The sequence below is a fragment of the Poromitra crassiceps genome (genome assembly GCF_964638095.1).
Source record: "Poromitra crassiceps genome assembly, chromosome: 8".
Classification (NCBI taxonomy): domain Eukaryota; kingdom Metazoa; phylum Chordata; class Actinopteri; order Beryciformes; family Melamphaidae; genus Poromitra; species Poromitra crassiceps.
Genome location: NC_139629.1, coordinates 52,877,614 through 52,896,915, shown reverse-complemented (window position 1 = coordinate 52,896,915; position 19,302 = coordinate 52,877,614). Strand labels below are relative to the sequence as shown.

Sequence of the window (19,302 nt, the reverse complement as noted above, 5' to 3'; positions counted from 1 at the left end):
TAGAGGGTCAAGGAAAAACATATTTTTGTCAGAGAAGGGTCACAGCTTTTTATTATAGGGCACTCCAAATCCCTCCAGTGACCCCCCGCTTCTAAATAACCAACTTAGCTCCCCCATCATTTGAACCATAACCCTGTGTGTGTGTGTGTACTACACGCACACACACACACACACACACATGCACACACGCACACACACACACACACACACACACACACACACACACACAAACACACAGAAAAACACACTGACCTTCTCTCTCCTCTCCTCCTCTCATCTCCTTGTCTCCTCTCCTTAGAAGTCTGTTTCTGTCCCTAAAGAGGAGGGAAAGCCTCGGCGCCACAAGCAGAAGCAGCGTCACAGGGAGCGCATGGCCCCGCCCACATCTAAAGAAGTGGGCGGGGCCATGCGTCACAGGGAGCGCATGAGAGGAGAGGGCACATCTAAAGAAGTGGGCGGGGCCATGCGTCAGTGTCTGGGGCCTGGCTGTGTGGAGCTGGCCCGGCCCAACTCCAAATACTGCTGCGAAGACTGTGGCATGAGGCTCGCCGCCAAGTGAGTCTTAAGCCAAAACAAACCCAGGCCTGTGCGAAGGGTTAACGAGCAACATGGCAAAAGTAGCTTGCTACATCGAAGCTACTTTTTGACATTTTTATATTGAATCCACTTCAAGCCAAATCAATGTTATCAACAAATTTCCACCAAACAAATAGGCAGGCAAAAAATAATAAAAAAATGCCCGGTTCAATTGGTTAATATAAAACAAACTGCCACTGCCAAACTCACTGCCACATTACTGTTACTTCAGCACAAGATAAACTCAACTCTCCTCTCCTCTCCGCTCCTCCCCCCCTCCGCTCTCGTGTTGTGTATGTTCCCTTCCCGACGGCATGACCCGTCCTATACTGCCTCTGATTGGCTTATCAACCTAAACCAACCAATCGTCACTCCTCATGCCTAAACCCAACCCAATCTATGCTAGCTAAAACACGGCCAAAATACCATCACAACAACGCTATTCATTCTTTCTATCCCCCAAAAAGGGGCGTGGCCTTGACGCTTTGGATGTGCAGGTCTGGTCTATAAATAGCTTCGCTATTGAAAATGCTAATTGATTGAAAAAGAGCGACGCTACCACCAAGCTACTGAGAAATTGAATAAGCTAAATGGCTTCGCTACTTGTAGCAAGCTACTGCCCAACACTGTATATAACGTGATGTTTTAAATCGCGGTTAATAGTGAAACCGGTTAACCACTGCATCCCTATACTGTATGCTCTTCTCTGCCCCCTGCCCTCACCGCATCACCCCAAAAAACACCCCATCTCTTTCCGTAACATCAAAACTGTTGCCCCCCTTTCTCTGTCTCTTTCTCTCTCTCTCTCTCTGTGTGTGTGTGTGTCTCTCTCTCTCTCTCTCCCCAGTCGTATCTATGAGATTCTCCCTCAGAGGATCCAGCAGTGGCAGCAGAGTCCATGTGTTGCTGAGGAAACGGGCAGAAAGCAGCTGGAGCGAATCAGGAAGGAGCAGCAGGCCGCCAGGCTCCGCCTCACTCTGATGGAGAAACGCTTCCACGAGCTGGAGAACATCATCGCCAATGCTAAGCTACAACAAGTCCAACACGATGAAGAGGTAGAAAGACACAGAGTTTTTTCAGTTTGAACAAGCCTTTATTAAAACCTCTACCTACGACATGTATATCTTCAATCGATCATGGCATGGCAGAGGACAAAAGAAGATTTTCACAAACCAAGAATTCACAAACCAATGAACCCCAAAAACAATGTTCAACAAAGCAACACCAATCAGAACAAAACAGATCAGTCATGGAGAGTCATACACACTGTCAAGCCCTCCTTATCCCAAACTGTGTGTTAATGCCGTTAGATTCCCTAGCTACAGCCCCCCCCCCCCTCCACATCACCCCTCAAATCCAAACTCTCTACCACCTTCCTGATGATATTATCGATATTGCGATAACAGCAACTCCATGTTAAAAAGCAGCTCTCCTCCCTCCAGCCTGCACACACTCCCCCCAAAACACCAGCTGCTCTGAAACACTCCCATGTCTGCACCCTTTTGTACTTCTCAAAGTATATGGTTACTCTTGCCCTAATCAGATCCTTAAACAAGACTACAAGGCCTACTTGGACGTCTGCATCTATTTCCTCTTCCTGCTAAAGCTGTGTTCACACCGAGATATTTATTTTTCGCTCTGTCGCTTGATTCAACCCTTTGGAATCGCTCTGTCGCTCTGTTTAAATCGCTCATCAACAGGCACACGAATTGACGGACATGTGGGGGATATAACGTTACGCAATGTCATGATGTTTGTCCACTACGAGCCCCCGTCGTTGTTTACAAGCTAAGCCTATCAGCATGCTCCTAATGCGAGCTGCATACCGGTAGTACAGACTTCACTTCATGTCAGCTGTCAGCCTGTCAATGCGGTTTGTTGCCACACAATAAACCAGCGGTTTGTTCCAAGCCAGTGTGATCCTTGACTCACTCTCACACGGCAGCCAATCAGCGTTGAACAGCGAGCGACTGATGCCAGCGTATTTTCGCTCGAGTTGGGATATTTCATCTCGGGCGACGAGCATATTTTCTCCCTATCGCTCTGTCTCTGCCGCTCGGACGCCCAGCGATTTTTCTCCCGGGCGAATATACGCTCAATCGCTCGTTTGCATTGACTTTGTATGTAAACTCGATGCCAGCGAAAAACTTTAATAGGTCGGTGTGAACGCAGCTTTAGGTACACAGCCATCTTTGCTGCCCCAGCAAGACATTTACAATATACCCCATTCTTTGTTTGCTCTTGCCACACTGGAAATTGAAAATGAAGACAGAAAAAGTAAAAACGGCCCCAAGAAAAGTAAACAAAGAACTCAATACGTTGAAGAGAGGCCTGAGCCTCACACAGCAATGAAATAATTGTTTCTCTCACTGTTCACATCAGCCACTGTTCACCACAGAGACAAAGGCATTGACTGGCAGTGCCCCATGTACAGTAGTACCCTCCACTGTAAGTCCCTGCCCTATTTTGGCAAGGGCCCCTTATACAGTGTGGTCCATGCAGGCTTCACCTCCGACCCCACCCCCAGGCTGGTCCTCCACGGGGTGTCTGTGCTGCTGCTCAGCCCATTCTGACAACGTCTGTAGTCTCCAGAGGGGCCCCATCCACTCCCCCTGCAGTGGAGGGGCCCAACAGTAGCCTCGGGAAAGGTGGACACCCCACCTCGCCCCATCTGTCCTCCACCCCACCTCGCCCCATCTGTCCTCCTGGGATAATCCAAACCCCACCTCGCCCCATCTGTCCTCCTGGGATAATCCAAACCCCACCTCGCCCCATCTGTCCTCCTGGGATAATCCAAACCCTGCATCCCCTCTGTCCCCCTCCTGCAACAGCTTCCAGTCCTCTGGAGTCAGGGCGCTCCTGTACTGCCTAAGCATCAGTCCAGCCACTCGCATCGATCTCACACTCAGCCACTCAGCCACCGGCCCGGCTTCAATGATGTAATTTCCTGCAAGGCCCACCAGGTGCCCCAGGGTAACCACCTTGGCTGCCTTTAGGGTCTCAGAAAGTCCTGGCGTGGCTGCTGTGGTGATGTCCAGCCTCGCCCCAAAGACCAGCGGCTCCTCCAGCAGCCACTCCACCGAGCTGAGAGGCGCTGCTCTCAGCACCTTCATCAGTCATCATACTCTTAGCAGACCTCTGTAAAATGGTGGAACATCATTGAGTGACAGTGCGTTAGCATTTACAAAGAAAAGTGACAAGCCCAGACCCAGCCCTCCCACCTGTTTCAAGAGTATCTCTGCAACCTGCCTCCATACCGCCCACCCTTTTGCATTCAGTAATTTCTGGATCCACTGAAGTCTAAAAGCTGCTGATCTAGGCAGGTGTATTAGCCCTTGGCCACCCTCCTCCCTTGGTAAATATAGAACATTTGTGGGACCCAGTAGTAACCTCTCCAGAAAAAAATCGACCAGGATTGCCTGGATTTGAGCTAACAGGCCAGCCGGTGGCTCTAAAACTGAATCTGTGCCACAGTCCTGAAGCTACCAGGTTGTTAACAATGAGGACCCGCCCCCTGTAGGAGAGGCGTGGCAGTAGCCTCTTCCACCTCTGTAACCGGGCCCGGATGGCCTCAAGAGCTCCCTCCCAGTTCCTCTGCATCACCCTGTCCTCCCCCAGGTGAACCCCCAGGTATTTAAACCATTCCTGTTCAACTCTAGCCTGGTAACACTGGCTCTCCATCCGCCCAATACCCCATTATAAGGGCCTTTATCCAGTTAACCCCTCACTGAGGAAATCACTCCAAAGCGCCCCACTATCTGACTCAGTGTATCCACATCCCTCTGGCTGTTTGTCATGAGTACATCGTCTGCCTCGGCCCAAAAACAAACCGTTAGCCACCGGAGGGTTCCCCCTCTCTCTACCGGTCTGATCACTAGTCTGCTCCGGGCAGGAGCGCACTAAGTGTCCCTCCCACAGCAAAAACACTTCATTGTATCAGGAGTAACACGGATTACATAGTCAAAATGATCTATCTTAAAAAAACAAGCCTGAGATTTAGCTCCTCGCCACTCTGAGGAATCATTTGAATCTGTCTCCTCAAATATATTACATGTTTCATTGTAGGATCTCTCGCACCGAGATTTACTCTTTTAAACCCGGAAACTGTCGGGCCATAACGCGCATTGAAGACGCGACTACATCGCCGACCGCAAAGCCACACTCCTCCACCGAGCAGGCTGCAGCCGGTGTCGTCCTCAAGCCATGCCGTCTCGTCAGCTGCTCAAACCCCGTATTCACTCCCTGAGCCGACGCTCACCCAACTCCCCGACGCCCAACAGCTCACCCAACTCCCCGACGCCCAACAGCTCACCCAACTCCCCGACGCCCAACAGCTCACCCAACTCCCCTAACAGTTTGTCACCAAAACCAACGCTAGACAAAGAACAGCCAACAAGAAAAAAGTCAACCAAACCATGAAACTCACTGAAAGGGGAAAAGACGCCAGCCACTCTCCACACACACACCTCCACACACACACCTCCGGCTTCCACTTAGATTCCCAGCATGCACACGTGCAGAGAGAGAGAGAGAGCATCATCACCAACGTTAAGCTACAACAAGTCCAACATGACGAAGAGGTAGAGAGACACTGAGAGAGAGAGAGAGAGAGAGAGAGAGAGAGAGAGAGAGCATCATCGCTAAGGCTAAGCTAAGATGACCAGATTTCTGAAATGACGATCTGGGACATTTCCAGTGTGGCACTCAATATATCATTAAAATATAGAATGTTAATTATCTATGAAATAAAAAAGGAGACAATTTTGGTTTAGGGCTACTGTAATATACTTTGGTGCAGGCCGACTCATATCCCTCCAAAATACCACATTAAGATACCAAGGAACCTTGAGGAACACCATAGAAACATTCATGCTGTGATTTAGCGTCAACAGCTTTTGACATTTGGAGATGAGTTGTATTTTTTGGTGATTGAGTGACGAGAACTTCTGTTCTGGAAACGGCTCAGACCGAGACAGACAGAGGAAAGCCATACGTGTGTGTGTGTGTGTGTGTGTGTGTGTGTGTGTGTGTGTGTGTGTGTGTGTGTGTGTGTGTGTGTGTGTGTGTGTGTGAGACAGACAGAGGAAAGCCATACATCCCCTGAATGCCCTCGGTCTCTAGTTGTGAATCTTGGATCTTGAAAATCTGAATGGAAATGTGCTTTCTCTTGTTCTCTCTCTCTCTGTCTCTCTATCTTCTGTCTCTCCCTCTCTCTCTCTATCTTCTGTCTCTCCCTCTCTCTCTTCTGTCTCTCCCTCTCTCTCTCTCTCTCTTCTGTCCCTCTCTCTCTCTTCTGTCTCTCCCTCTCTCTATCTTCTGTCTCTTCCTCTCTCTTCTGTCTCTCCCTCTCTCTCTCTCTTCTGTCTCTCCCTCTCTCTCTCTCTCTTCTGTCTCTCCCTCTCTCTCTCTCTTCTGTCTCTCCCTCTCTCTCTCTCTCTTCTGTCTCTCCCTCTCTCTCTCTCTCTTCTGTCTCTCCCTCTCTCTCTCTCTCTTCTGTCCCTCTCTCTCTCTTCTGTCTCTCTCTCTCTCTCTCTTCTGTCCCTCTCTCTCTCTTCTGTCTCTCTCTCTCTCTCTCTTCTGTCTCTCCCTCTCTCTCTTCTGTCTCTCCCTCTCTCTCTCTCTCTCTTCTGTCTCTCCCTCTCTCTCTCTCTCTCTCTCTCTCTCTCTTCTGTCTCTCCCTCTCTCCCTCTCTCTCTCTCTCTCTCCTGTCTCTCTCTCTTCTGTCTCTCCCTCTCTCCCTCTCTCTCTCTCTCTCTCTCTCTCTCTTCTGTCTCTCCCTCTCTCCCTCTCTCTCTCTCTCTCTCTCTCTCTCTCTCTTCTGTCTCTCTCTCTTCTGTCTCTCTCTTCTCTCTCTCTCTCTCCAGGTAAATGAAGGAGACGGTGATGACACAGACTTTCAGATCTTCTGTGTTTCCTGCAGTCATTCTATCAACCCCAAGGTGGCGCTGCGGCACATGGAGCGATGCTACGCTAAGGTCAGTCAGTCAGTATATGGCTGGAAGTAGCATGATTCCTCTAATAAGACATTTAGGATCCATAACATATTAAGCCCAATTTATGCTTTGTCTCTCGACACCTTTGAAACTGTCTTTCAACAGATATGACATCTTTAGCCACAGAAAAAAAGTGTCTCTCCGCACTTTTCTATGGTGTGGCCTACCTGGAGAATGTTGTTATATCGCATCATATTTTGCCGTGCACTGTGATTGGCTAGAGAGAGAGTTGTGCACTGTGATTGGCTAGAGAGAGAGTCGTGCACTGTGATTGGCTAGAGAGAGAGAGAGAGTTCCATCAGTGTAGCGGTGTCTGACAGCTTCCTCCCCGGGGGAAACAGACAGGGCTCGGTGTGGGTGGAGTAGAGGTCTGGAGGAGCGGAGAGATTCTCTGAAAAGAGGACTGAGCTGTGGGGAGATACAGATTTGAGGGTCTGTGCCGTGGTTATTTTTTGCATTTAGGACTCGGGCAAGATGTTTTTACATAGATTTGAACTCCGAGGAAGGCGAAGATATTACAACAGGCTATTGTAAACCAACAGCCGGGGAACACCACGCTCCTCATGGAGATGCTGTTGCGGGGAAGGGGGGGGGGGGCGGCAGTTACCATGGAGATGTCTGAAACCTGTCGCCGAAGGCTAAATTAAAAGCGTTGTGCGATTCTTTTATTTCTGTCGAGCGAAACTTATGAAAAATGTTGAGCACCCTACCATGAATCAACCTTAAAGGGATAGTTCACTTTTTTTAAAGTCCAGCCCTATTTGTTACTTACTTACCAATGATGATGTTGATTGGTAGAGTTCTATCTCAGCACAATCCATTCTGTTCCTGATAAGAGCTCTGGAAAGTTTGGCAAAAACGAATGCAAGGTCAACGGGGTCACGGGTTAACTCATTACAAAAGTAACATATATTACTTTTAGCAGTAACTCAGTAGCTAATATAACTTATTACTTATAGGATTTCAGTCATATTATACCAGTTACTTTGTCAAGTAACTCAAGTTACAAATTGAGTTAATTTCTTTTAAATCAAAGCACATATTTAAAAAAGATACAAACTGTGTGTCTTTATGCAAATAACCACTAGATGACAATAACAAAGGAAAATAATAACATTTGGAATGTTGGATTGTTTACACTGCCTTCAAGGCGGTTGAAATTATTTTTTCGGGATGGTTCCGGGGCGGCGATGTCATTCTGCTGCTGCTGTTGTTTTGGTGAAAGTAATGCAAAAGTAGTGTAATAAGTAGCGAGTTACTCTACACAGACAGTAATATTGTAAAGTAACTTATTACTTCAAATTCATTTTTTCCCAACTTTCCAGAGCTACTAACAGTAACAGGATGGATTGTGAGAGAGAAATAACTTTACCAATCAAATCATCATTGGTAAAGAGCAAATAGGGCTAGACTTGATAAAAAATGTCCCTTGAACAATGTCTGTATGTCTGTCTGTCTGTCTGTCTTGCAGTATGAGAGTCAGACATCATTTGGCTCCATGTATCCAACACGCATAGAAGGGTAAGAACACTACCTGCCTGTCTGTCTTTTTATCAACCTTTTGATCTGTCTAGCTCTCTGTTTGTTTGCCTGTCTCTCTTACCTGCCTGTCTGTCTCTCTTACCTGCCTGTCTGTCTGTCTGCCTGCCTGTCTGTCTGCCTGTCTGTCTCTCTTACCTGCCTGTCTGTCTGTCTCTCTTACCTGCCTGTCTGTCTCTCTTACCTGCCTGTCTGTCTCTCTTACCTGTCTGCCTGTCTCTCTTACCTGCCTGTCTGTCTCTCTTACCTGCCTGTCTGTCTCTCTTACCTGTCTGCCTGTCTCTCTTACCTGCCTGTCTGTCTCTCTTACCTGCCTGTCTGTCTCTCTTACCTGCCTGTCTCTCTTACCTGCCTGTCTGTCTGTCTCTCAGAGCGACCCGGCTGTTCTGTGATGTGTATAACCCTCACAGTAAGACGTACTGTAAGCGGCTGCAGGTTTTGTGCCCTGAACATTCCAGAGACCCAAAGGTATGTCTGATTTTATTCATAAATATCACAATATCATAAATGAATAAAGCAAACCTTTTTCTCATATTGTTGGATCAGAACTAAATAAAACAGTGGAATCTATTTGAAGGATTTCAATTCAAAATGCTGTCTCTCTCTCTCTCTTTTGTTCTCTCCCTGGGTGTCTCTCACCCCTCAGGTCCCAGTAGACGAGGTGTGTGGTTGTCCTCTGGTGAAAGACGTCTTTGAGCCGACGGGAGAGTTCTGCCGTGTTTCCAAGAGGAAATGCAACAGACATTACTGCTGGGAGAAACTGCGGCGTGCCGAGGTCGACCTGGAGCGCGTCCGAGTGGTCAGCGGCTTTATCATTATCATATCAATCCTTTATTAACCCTTTATTACCTCCGCCCCCGTTTGGATGGGCTTTGTAGAACTGCCACAACAAAAATACAATGGGAGACACGGTTGAAAGCCAAAAATATAATATTTATTCATTAAACCCAAATCAAACAAACTAAAAGGAACCATGAGATGTGAGAATCAGTAAAGTCAGTGGTGTAAAGCATGTGTGCATGTGTGTAATGTAGGGTGTGTGGAGAGTATTGAGTTTAAGTTATCCTTTATTTATCCCCTTGGGGAAATTCATCCTCTGCATTTGACCCATCCTCTACTAGGAACCCGCCTAGAACTAGGAGCAGTGGGCAGCCACTGTGCAGCGCCCGGGGACAAACTCCAGTTCTTTTTGCCAGTACCTTGGCCAGGGGCACTGACAGGAGTATTAACCCTAACATACATGTCTTTCTTTGATGCATGGAGGAACCAACATGTTGGAGTGAGTGCAGGGTGGTGAGGAGAAAGGAATCAATCAAAATCTGGTCTCAGCCAGGAGGGCAGAGCTTTAAGCAGGGAGACGCACAGGATCCAGGTGTGATGATACAGCCTCTGCCCTCCCAGACTCCTGAGACAAGCAGAAACACAAGAGTACGAATCCAAAGCAAATCAACAAATCATATAAGTAAAGGGAAGGTGCAAATGGAAATGTGAAACATCAATAATAAACAGGGAACCGTCACAAGAACGTTATAGACCGCCTGGATTAAAGGAATCCACACAGGTGTTTTCACTTATTCTGGCTGATTAGAATTCAAAGCGCGACCATCAGGTGTCTCCAGTGCATTTGGCAGCTGCGCTGACGTCTTGACAGGTAGTGACCCAGCCCAGCCACAGGCACATGCAGTAGGCATATACTGTACATTCTCTCTCTCTCGCTCCCCCCATTTCCCTATGGGTGCTCGGCTCTTTCTGTGGGTGCTCGTGCCCCGGAGCACCCACAGAATCGGCGCCTATGGTAACAACACCGGTTTTACCGGTGCCCACATGGAAAGAATCTATATGAACATATATGCAACTATATGCAACCTATATGCAACCTATATGCAGCATATATGAGCATATAGGCCATATATATGCCACATATAGGTTGCATATAGGCCAGATTTAGGTGCATATATGCGCATATAGGAGCATATAGGCAATATATATGCCGCATATAGGTTGCATATAGGCCAGATTTAGGTGCATATATGCGCATATAGGAGCATATAGGCCATATATATGCCGCATATAGGTTGCATATAGGCCAGATTTAGGTGCATATATGCGCATATAGGAGCATATAGGCCATATATATGCCGCATATAGGTTGCATATAGGCCAGATTTAGGTGCATATATGCGCATATAGGCCACATTTATGCCGCATATAGGTTGCATATAGGCCAGATTCAGGTGCATATAAGTGCATATACCGGGCATATAGGTCTCCTATAGCTTCTTTATATCCACATATAGGTACTATATGTGCACATACAGGGCATATATGTCTCCTATATAGCTTCTTTATATACACATAAAGGCCCTATATGTTCATAATACAGGTCATATAGGTCTCACTTCTTTATATCCACATATAGGCCATATATGTACACAATACAAGGTATATGCCTCCTAATAGGTCATTTACAAATCTGTTTGTATACACTGTGTCATAATCCATATATACCCAGCGAGCACAAAACGTTTTTTCAACGTTGATTTTTAGTTTAAATCTGGGTGATATTGGGTTTGAACGTCTAAGACCTAATTTCACCCTCTTTTCAACCGGCTAAAATGCGGTTACAACGTAAACATGTAAAAAAACACAATTTGGTTCATCATATTGTTAAAACATTTGTTGTAGTTTGGAATAGAGACAATATTGATAGTGTGTGAATTGGCATTTTATTGTCTTTTATTGTGTAACTGAGAGTTGAAATCTGGTCTACACGAAAACTACATTTCAACGCATTTTATGTCACATGAAATATCATAAATATGGGACTATAGGCTATGTGGTGCCAGCAAAAAGCTTCCAGGACACAACTATGGTTAGCGCAATACTATAAAATAATGAATTCAGTTCCTGCAGCAACGCGCATGCGCAAGTACTTACTAGCTGTGACTGACTAGACCAAAGCAAGTCTGAACCGGTCTGCACCAAGTGCGGAACGAGGTGCTCTGGGCACACTATGTTATTGTAACAGACTATACGAGGCTCTGTGTAGGCCTACCTCCTGAGTCTCTGGTGTTAAATGAAGTTAACCTCTGAAGCCGTACAGCCTACAGACTATAGATGCACACACACACACAACATAATTTTAGTCTGTTACATAATATGACTCGTAGCATCACATAAAACAACTTCCCGATCGCTGACAATTGTGGTCTACATTGTGTGCGAGAGAGTATATAATGTGCCCGGCTCTCTGGTTAGTATAAGAAAATGTATTGCGGTACCTAACCACTGCTCGTCTGTACAAGTCGACGAATCACAGGGCGAAGTCAATCTTTCTAAAGCCAACCACATGCCGAGCCTAATCTTTCAAGAACCAACCACATGGCGAGCCTAATAATTCAGGAGCCTATCAAATGACCAAGTGAATCTTTCACAAAGCCATCCAATCAGAAGGCGAATCCAATCTTTCATTCAGCCAATCCCAGCGAATCCGACGGCCGAGAGGTCACCGCCCTCTTCTTCTTCACCGGAAGTACCCCAGTGTGTGGTTTGTTTGGCTAACGGATAGCTAGCCATTAGCTCTTATTATTATCCCTACACAACGTTACAGGTAAGCAACTGCCGATCCTTTTCATGTTTTAATTAAATACACATATTTCACGTCCACTTTGGCCATATCGTTGATATTTGCGCATATTTTTGATCGCGGTCTTTGACGTAAATATCACAGCATAACGTAACGAGAAGCTAACTAGCGTTAGCTGTGGCTGTGTTTTCGCTATCTGAACCCAAGTTCACGTTAACGTTAACAGCTAAATAAGAAATAGTAAACCTTGTTATCAGTAATCTGCATAATGAGAAACTCATACACAGATAAAAGTAACAGCAGGTAGGCCTACTGATATAAACATTAAATGCCTGTCTATGCCTGTGTTTCTGTTTGTATGTTTTTAGTATCTAATGTATGTTTGTTTATTGCTGTAAGTATAATTTAGTCTACTGTACATAATTTCAGATGTCATTACGAAACAACAAGGCTATGGCAGGTGACACTGAGTGGCTCTCTACTGGGGTGTCTGGTATGGCCATCCAGTGAGGGAAACAGACCTGCTCCTTGCCCAAAAAAAGAGAGATGGCATGACCTTTATAAGGTAAGATTATATGGCTTATCCATGTTCAAGTTAACAACATGACCCTAACACAATACACTGTAACATCAGGTACAGTATGTGATGGTACATGTATGCAAGTCCAGTTAAGTTACCGTATGTGCATTGTGTGTTTCAGACTGCCACAGCCAGGTATCTGCACAGCTCAGGGATTACTGAAGTATCCCAGCAAGATGGAGCAAGGTGACCCTCTACTCCAAGCAGGGCTTCAGGTATGACCTCACCTTCACCCACTCATGCCTCCTTGGCCAACAAGGTGAAATAGTCATATTTAATTTCACTGGGACTTATTTTTCCCTCTGTGTATCTTTCTCAAGGTGAGCGCGCCTACACTCCAGACAGCGTGTCCCAGGCATTGGAGTATCTGAAGGAGCTCCTGCTCGTCATCCAGCAGCACACCACATCTTGTCTGCACAGGCACACATCCCACCTGCTACAGCGAGCGTGGACCAGCCTGCACGACTCCTGACAGTGAGTACCTGATTGTGTCTCCTGTCCAGATTGTGTTAAAAACGTTTTAACAACCTCACACAGACAAGACTCAAGTCATTACTATTGCTTCAGACAAAATCATTTCCAAGGTTGTTCAGTGTTTAACTGTATGGTCTAATCTTAGAAATATTGGTGTTATTTTGATCAGGCTATGTCCTTTGATCAAGTTAAGTCATTGTCCTGTACATGCCACCCCCCCCCCCCCCCCCCCCCCCCCCCACACACACACACACACACACACACACACACACACACACACACACACACACACACACACCCATTTTAGAAACAAACACTCAGGTCTGTTGTGTCACACAGATTATTATTGATGCCTTTTGTATCATCCCACCTGGAGTACTGTAATTCCCTTTTGACATGCCTCACCGGTCCCTGGACTGTCTACAAATGGTCCAGTACACTGCTGTTGACTAAGGCTGCATGCCCACAGGGATTGTTTTTTGGTTTTTTGTTTTTTTCCCAGGTCAGAATGCTTTGGAAATCATGTCCAGAGTGCTTCCAACGTGCACAGACACAGCATTTATTTGTTGCTGCTGAAAAAAATTGACATTGATGAGTAGCCTGCCTCTCCAAAAGTGTAACTTTTCTCTGCTTGAGGCGCCCAGAGCACCCTGCCCAAAAACACTAGCCATCGAGAGCGTTTAAACACCAGGTGCGGTGCTGGGAAGAGGAGCGCTCCTAGAGCGTCCTTACCATAGAGAATGAATTGCAGAAAGGCGCTGGCAGCTCAAACAGACGTTCCCTGTGGACACAGTTGCTTAGTCCAGCACGACATGTCACATCACATCCATCTTAGCTTCCTTACATTGGCTTCCATCAAGTTTAAGGTTCTTGTAATCACTTATAAAGCCCTGCATGGTCAGGCACCTGTGTAAATCTGTGACCTGATCCATCCCTACATCACCAGTCAATGTGACTGCTCTGTGAAAGGTGCTATATAAATAAACGTTACAAATAAACGTTACTTTCTTAGTTAATTGCTTACTTACTTAGCTGGATTCAATTTACACCTGGCATTAAAACAGGTCCAGGATCTACATCAAAAATGTGATTCATCCTGTGTAATCCATGCCAACTATGTCTCTTTTCATCTATCATCTACAACGTGTATCTATCAGTCTGATGTGTCCCATGTTTGTGTTTTCCCTACAGTGGTGAAGTGTCAGTGTGGTGTCTGCAGAGCCTGCTCGCCTCCAACACAACCCACCATCATCAAGACCTGGACCCAGGAGCTGCTGATGCCAGCATGATGGCAGCATACAGATGCCAGCTTTTTGCACACCACACACACTCGACACTGATCTACACAAAGTTACACTCACCACACACACTCGACACTGATCTACACAAAGTTACACTCACACTGACCCTTTCTGATGCTGCCATTTGCTCCTGCTCTCTAGCTGTGATTGGACACTCTGGGGTCAGACAAGTGAACTCTCATTCAAAGGACCCTCTCTGTCTCTTTTCTTCTTTTTCTTCTTTTCATTGCTGTTTATTATTATTCATTGTCCACTGTGTTCTTTATTTGATTTAGATTGCACATTGTGTAATCGTTTTGTTTTTGTAAATGATGAATTTATTTGAAATGTATTCTCTCTTCGTGTCTTTGATAATACCATGATATTTAAATCTACTACATAATACATTATAGCCAATACGTTTTATACTTGACTGAATGACCAATAAAGTGCTCAAATCAGTTATCACTCATTCAATCATTACTTTCAACTTTTCTTTAGGGCATTACCCACTTTTGAGATAGCCTAAAAAAACTAAATATTTAAAGTGCATACTTTCTTTCCCTATTACAATAATAAAGACCCAGTTTTAAAACCATGCATTGCATATTTACCAACATGCTTGAGGTGGGATTGTAAACCTGTCTCTTCCATTTTACACAAGTAGCCTAATGTGATGGTGCATTAAAAGTTGATCAAAATCACATTATAGTTTAATTAGATTTGAGTTGCAGCACATTGACATCGTTTCAGAGCACCAAGGCAATAACTGAATGACATTGGACAAAATTCAAGTAAGTCCACAGCTGGATTCGAACCTGCGTCCTCCCAATTTTTCTTCCTTTTCCTCCCCCTTCTTCCCCCTTTCTCCCCTTTCCCCCCCCCTTCTTTATGGACTAATGTTCCCCAGCCTTAGCTCAGCACGTAGAGCGCAGGGCTTGAACCTTGGAGAATGGGGTTCGAATCCCGTGTGCGCTGCTATTTTTTTTCCATTTAAGATCCTACATATAGGTACATATATGTACATATAGGTTTCCCATATATGGTGCATACATAAAATTGGCCGATTTCCTATATTATATGTACATATATGTACATATACATATAGGTACATATATGTACATATAATATAGGAAATCGGCCAATTTTATGTATGCACCATATATGGGAAAACTATATGTGGCCCTATATTAAAACATATAGGGTACATATAGATTCTTTTACCGGTGGCACCGTATAAATAAAGGTAAAAAAAAAGGTCCTGTGCTCCTCAGCCCCTCCCCTCCTTGCTGCTGCTCACTCGTGCGTTCACAAGTCACTGAAGCCCTCACAAACATACACACTCTGACTCGGGACACCTTTTCAGACCCTCCTGGAGAAAAGAGACTGAATTTTTTCTGGCCATGGGATTAACATTACCAGCAAGCAGTAGTAAGCCAGCCAATTATGATAGCTGAGTAGCATGTGCTTTTATCACAGCTAAGTCCATTAGCATCAATGCTAGCTGACTTTTAGCTATGGTATTAGCATCAATGCTAGCGGACTTTTAGCTGTAATAAAACCACATTTCCTATTTCCAGAGATGGCAGTTGTAAAGGAAGAAAGTAGGACTGTTCGTCTTCCTTATATAATATATTTGTGTGTGACACGTGATATAGAGGAACGCCAGGATTGGCGGGGAGCTTCAGGAAGCAGGAAGTCAGCAGACAGTAGATATACCTCCGACATACCTCACGTTGTGATCAGCTCACGTTGTGTTCAGTTCAAATAAAAGAAGTAAACGTACAATGTCTCATTATTTGACAGCAGTGACAACAGAATACACACAGGTTTAGATAAGGGTCTTACCTACATGTGTATGAGGGGATATTGTGTTCACAACATGCTAACGTTACTTGCTGGTCTAACCAGAGAGATATGATGAACAGTGCAGCCAGATAGGAGAGAGCGCTTGTCATTTACACCGGCACATGCTGAAACTGGCACGAGTGGGCAGAGTTTTTTCTTTCATTTCTTCCTCCATAAAATGAATGGTGTTACCGGTGGGCATGTTATGTAATTGGTGTATGCCCCACCAACGTGTAACACCGACTAGCGCAGCAAGTCTACTCTCAGCTCTGGAGCAGGTGAGCTGGCTGCTGTGCTTCTGCCCTAGTAGCTGTTTGGTAAGCCCAGAAGGGTTTGAAAGGCAGGAGAAAGAGGGTTCTCCACGCATCATCCAGGAGAACACAGCTGAACCAGCTGCTTCTCAGTTTCAGGACAACAAACCTCCAGGAAACAAAGGAGTGACTAGAGCAGCTTTTATTAGTGCAAACAGGTGCTAACGTTTCGACACTAGTGTGTCTTCATCTGATGAAGACTCTGATGAAGACAGTAGTGTGTCTTCATCAGAGTCTTCATCAGTCAAAAAAAGAAAGGCAAAAGGGTTTGAAAGGCAGCTTGTTTCCTGGCTCTCTCCTTCCTCTGAAACTCTGCCCTCAAAGTCATTAGCGTCTTGCAGAGGATGCTGCGCAGCTCTGTGAGAGGTCCCCTCTCCTCCTCCATACCTCCAACCAGCGCTGTGACAGGTCACCTCTCTTCCTGCCTCACCTCCAACCACCGCCTCAAGCTCTTCAGCTCCTGCCTGAGCTGGTGGATCTCACTCGCTCTGTTGTTCCTGGTGTAAGAGCAGGGATACTCAACTTGCTTTGCCCGGGGGGCACTTTTTCAAAATGACAGGAGGCCAGCAGCCGGTTAATAAACAAAGGTTATTTTTCGGTATATTAGGGAACAGACACACAGAGAACAGCACTGCAAGGAGGACGATGAAGAGGCATGGTAGGCTAGGAAAGAGCACTACAGGTGACAGATGGCAGAAATGAGCGAGGAGGGGAAGGAGGAAGATGACGACGCACGCTAGGCTAGAAAGGAGTGTGCTCTATTTCTAGTATTAATAATAATCCAGACAAAGCGGCCGGGAGACGATAGAAACAAAAATAAGAGAAAAGAAACAAGCAAACAATAAGAAAAGAAACAACAGTAAAAACAAAACAAAAAGGAAAACAAAAGACAGAAGTCGTCTGAACCACCAAGCAGAATACCAACAAATAATCAAAGCAATAATCAGAGCGACAATGCAAAACAACAATGTCCTTTACAGGCAAGTCTGAATAAACGAGATGTTATTAAAGAGATATTGAACCCCAAGGGATCACTCAGACGTTCATCATGTCAGTTTTTCCAAAAAGGGCGGGCAGTTTTCAGGCTTTCGAATCCGCCCACTCCACATTTGGATAGGATGAGCTTTTGTGTGGCGCGCAAATTTCAGAACCAATGGCAGAGCTCTGTGCATTTCCTGCTCACGCATGTGTAGTTTCATTTAAAGCCAGCTAGCGCTGTGAATGGATCTGCTGCTCCGGTTTCTCCCTTCTCCCCATCCACCACCCCCTCCCTTCTCCTGACCAAACACCAGCATTGTTTGGATATTTCCCAGAAAGCTTTGAGGCGGCATAACTTTTTACAAGAAAACCATCAAATCAGGCTAAAAAAGTTCGAAATTATATTTATTTTTAACACAACATGCAATTCTGGAATATTTGAATATTGGACAAAATAAAATGAAATGAAATGTAAACCCTAAGAGAAACAAGGCAGACAAACAGAAAACATATAGAGAAGGTAAACACTGCCCACTGGCTTATATTACCGAGATTATAACGATACAAAGTGTTGATAATCGGCAAAGCCTCCCTTTAATGGACAACCCACTCTACCTGTTAAACCACATTACCCCTTCATTACCTGCTTAACAAATAAAGTCTATCTCTCTATGTCTCTCTCTCCCCTCTCTGTCTCTCTCTCTCTCCCTCTCAGTGGTATAAGCTGGATGAGTTGTTTGAGCAGGAGAGGAACTTGAGGACGGCGATGACGAACAGAGCCGGCCTGCTGGCTCTGATGCTGCACCAGACCATCCAGCATGACCCCATCACTACCGACCTGAGACACGCCAAGGACAGATAGACAGACAGACAGACAGATAGACAGACAGACAGACAGACAGACAGACAGACTGTCTGGATGTGTCAGTAGTTGCGTGTGTGTTGATGTGTTACATTGTAGTTGAGCTGTAGACAGACCAGAGTTGCCACGGAAACTGTCAGAGGAAACCACAGAGCTGCAAAAGCTTTCGCAGGAACCAAAAAGAGAACAGAAGGTTTTAAACCCTGTTTAAACCGGGTCTGAACAGGTTTTAAACCCTGTTTAAACCGGGTCTGAACAGGTTTTAAACCCTGTTTAAACCGGGTCTGAACAGGTTTTAAACCCTGTTTAAACCGGGTCTGAACAGGTTTTAACAGGTGTAACCAGGTTTGACCTGCTTTAAATGGGTTATAATACAGAAGCCCGGGGAGGCAAGTGAGCTAAATGAGCGGTTCTCAACCGGTGGGTCGGGACCCAAAGGTGGGTCGCGGGGGGCCATTTTGAATGGGTTGTGGCTGTGTGCATGAAAAAAAAGGTTCTACTCCTTGAGGATGCCAGCGTCCGTGGTTAACATTACTGTCTTTCAGAGTTTCTAGCAGGCTCATTTTAAAGCCAGAGTGAATATTCTTGTATCCCCTGAAACTAGAAGACAAGGCACCCATTGGTACTAAACATGTCAGGCTACCTGCAAACAAAGGAGGGACTGGAGCACACTGATACATTTTCAGCTTTTATTAGCACAAACAGGTGACTAACGTTTCAACACTACTGTGTCTTCATCAGAGTCTTCATCAGATGAAGACATCAGAGTCTTCATCAGATGAAGACACAGTAGTGTCTTCATCAGAGTCTTCATCAGATGAAGACACACTAGTAGAGGTCTTCACGGGTCCAAAATCACGGACCCGGATCCTAATGGACCCGGGGAATTTGTGCCCGACCCTGTAATGGACCCGTCTATTATTACAAATCTGAGACCCGGCCCCGTTCAGATCCGAGAAATACCGAGGCAGAGACTAGTGGTGTCGACGTCAAAGTTGCTTGTTAACTGCTACAAGTTGTATATCAAATGAAACTTTGGGCATCTTTATTAACTAACGTTATAGCATATTCTCCCCTGGTTGATGCTGCCTAATGCTAGTTAGATAGTACAGTGAGTGGCAGTCTTTGCTCCGCCCAAAAACACACACAACAGCGCTAGAAACAATCACATACATGTTGTGACTTGTGTACTGACCATGCGATCATCGAATAATAATCCAAAAGTACGGGAAACAGTCATCTTCAATTAAATCCATAGCGAGAGGAACCAGCAAG

At 45.5% G+C, this 19,302-nt stretch overlaps 1 protein-coding gene across 1 annotated transcript in view; it reads left to right on the top strand.

Moving 5' to 3' along the window:
• Window positions 1-18,932, top strand: part of cxxc1a (CXXC finger protein 1a) — a 43,456-nt gene extending 24,524 nt beyond the window's left edge. The window contains exons 8-14 of the mRNA XM_083641004.1: window positions 299-555; window positions 1,424-1,631; window positions 6,441-6,551; window positions 8,041-8,090; window positions 8,480-8,576; window positions 8,755-8,907; window positions 17,881-18,932. Coding sequence (XP_083497130.1) covers window positions 299-555; window positions 1,424-1,631; window positions 6,441-6,551; window positions 8,041-8,090; window positions 8,480-8,576; window positions 8,755-8,907; window positions 17,881-18,027 — 1,023 coding nt within the window. The 3' untranslated portion in view covers window positions 18,028-18,932. The remainder of the gene's footprint in view (window positions 1-298; window positions 556-1,423; window positions 1,632-6,440; window positions 6,552-8,040; window positions 8,091-8,479; window positions 8,577-8,754; window positions 8,908-17,880) is intronic.
• The last annotated feature ends 370 nt before the right edge of the window (window positions 18,933-19,302 follow it).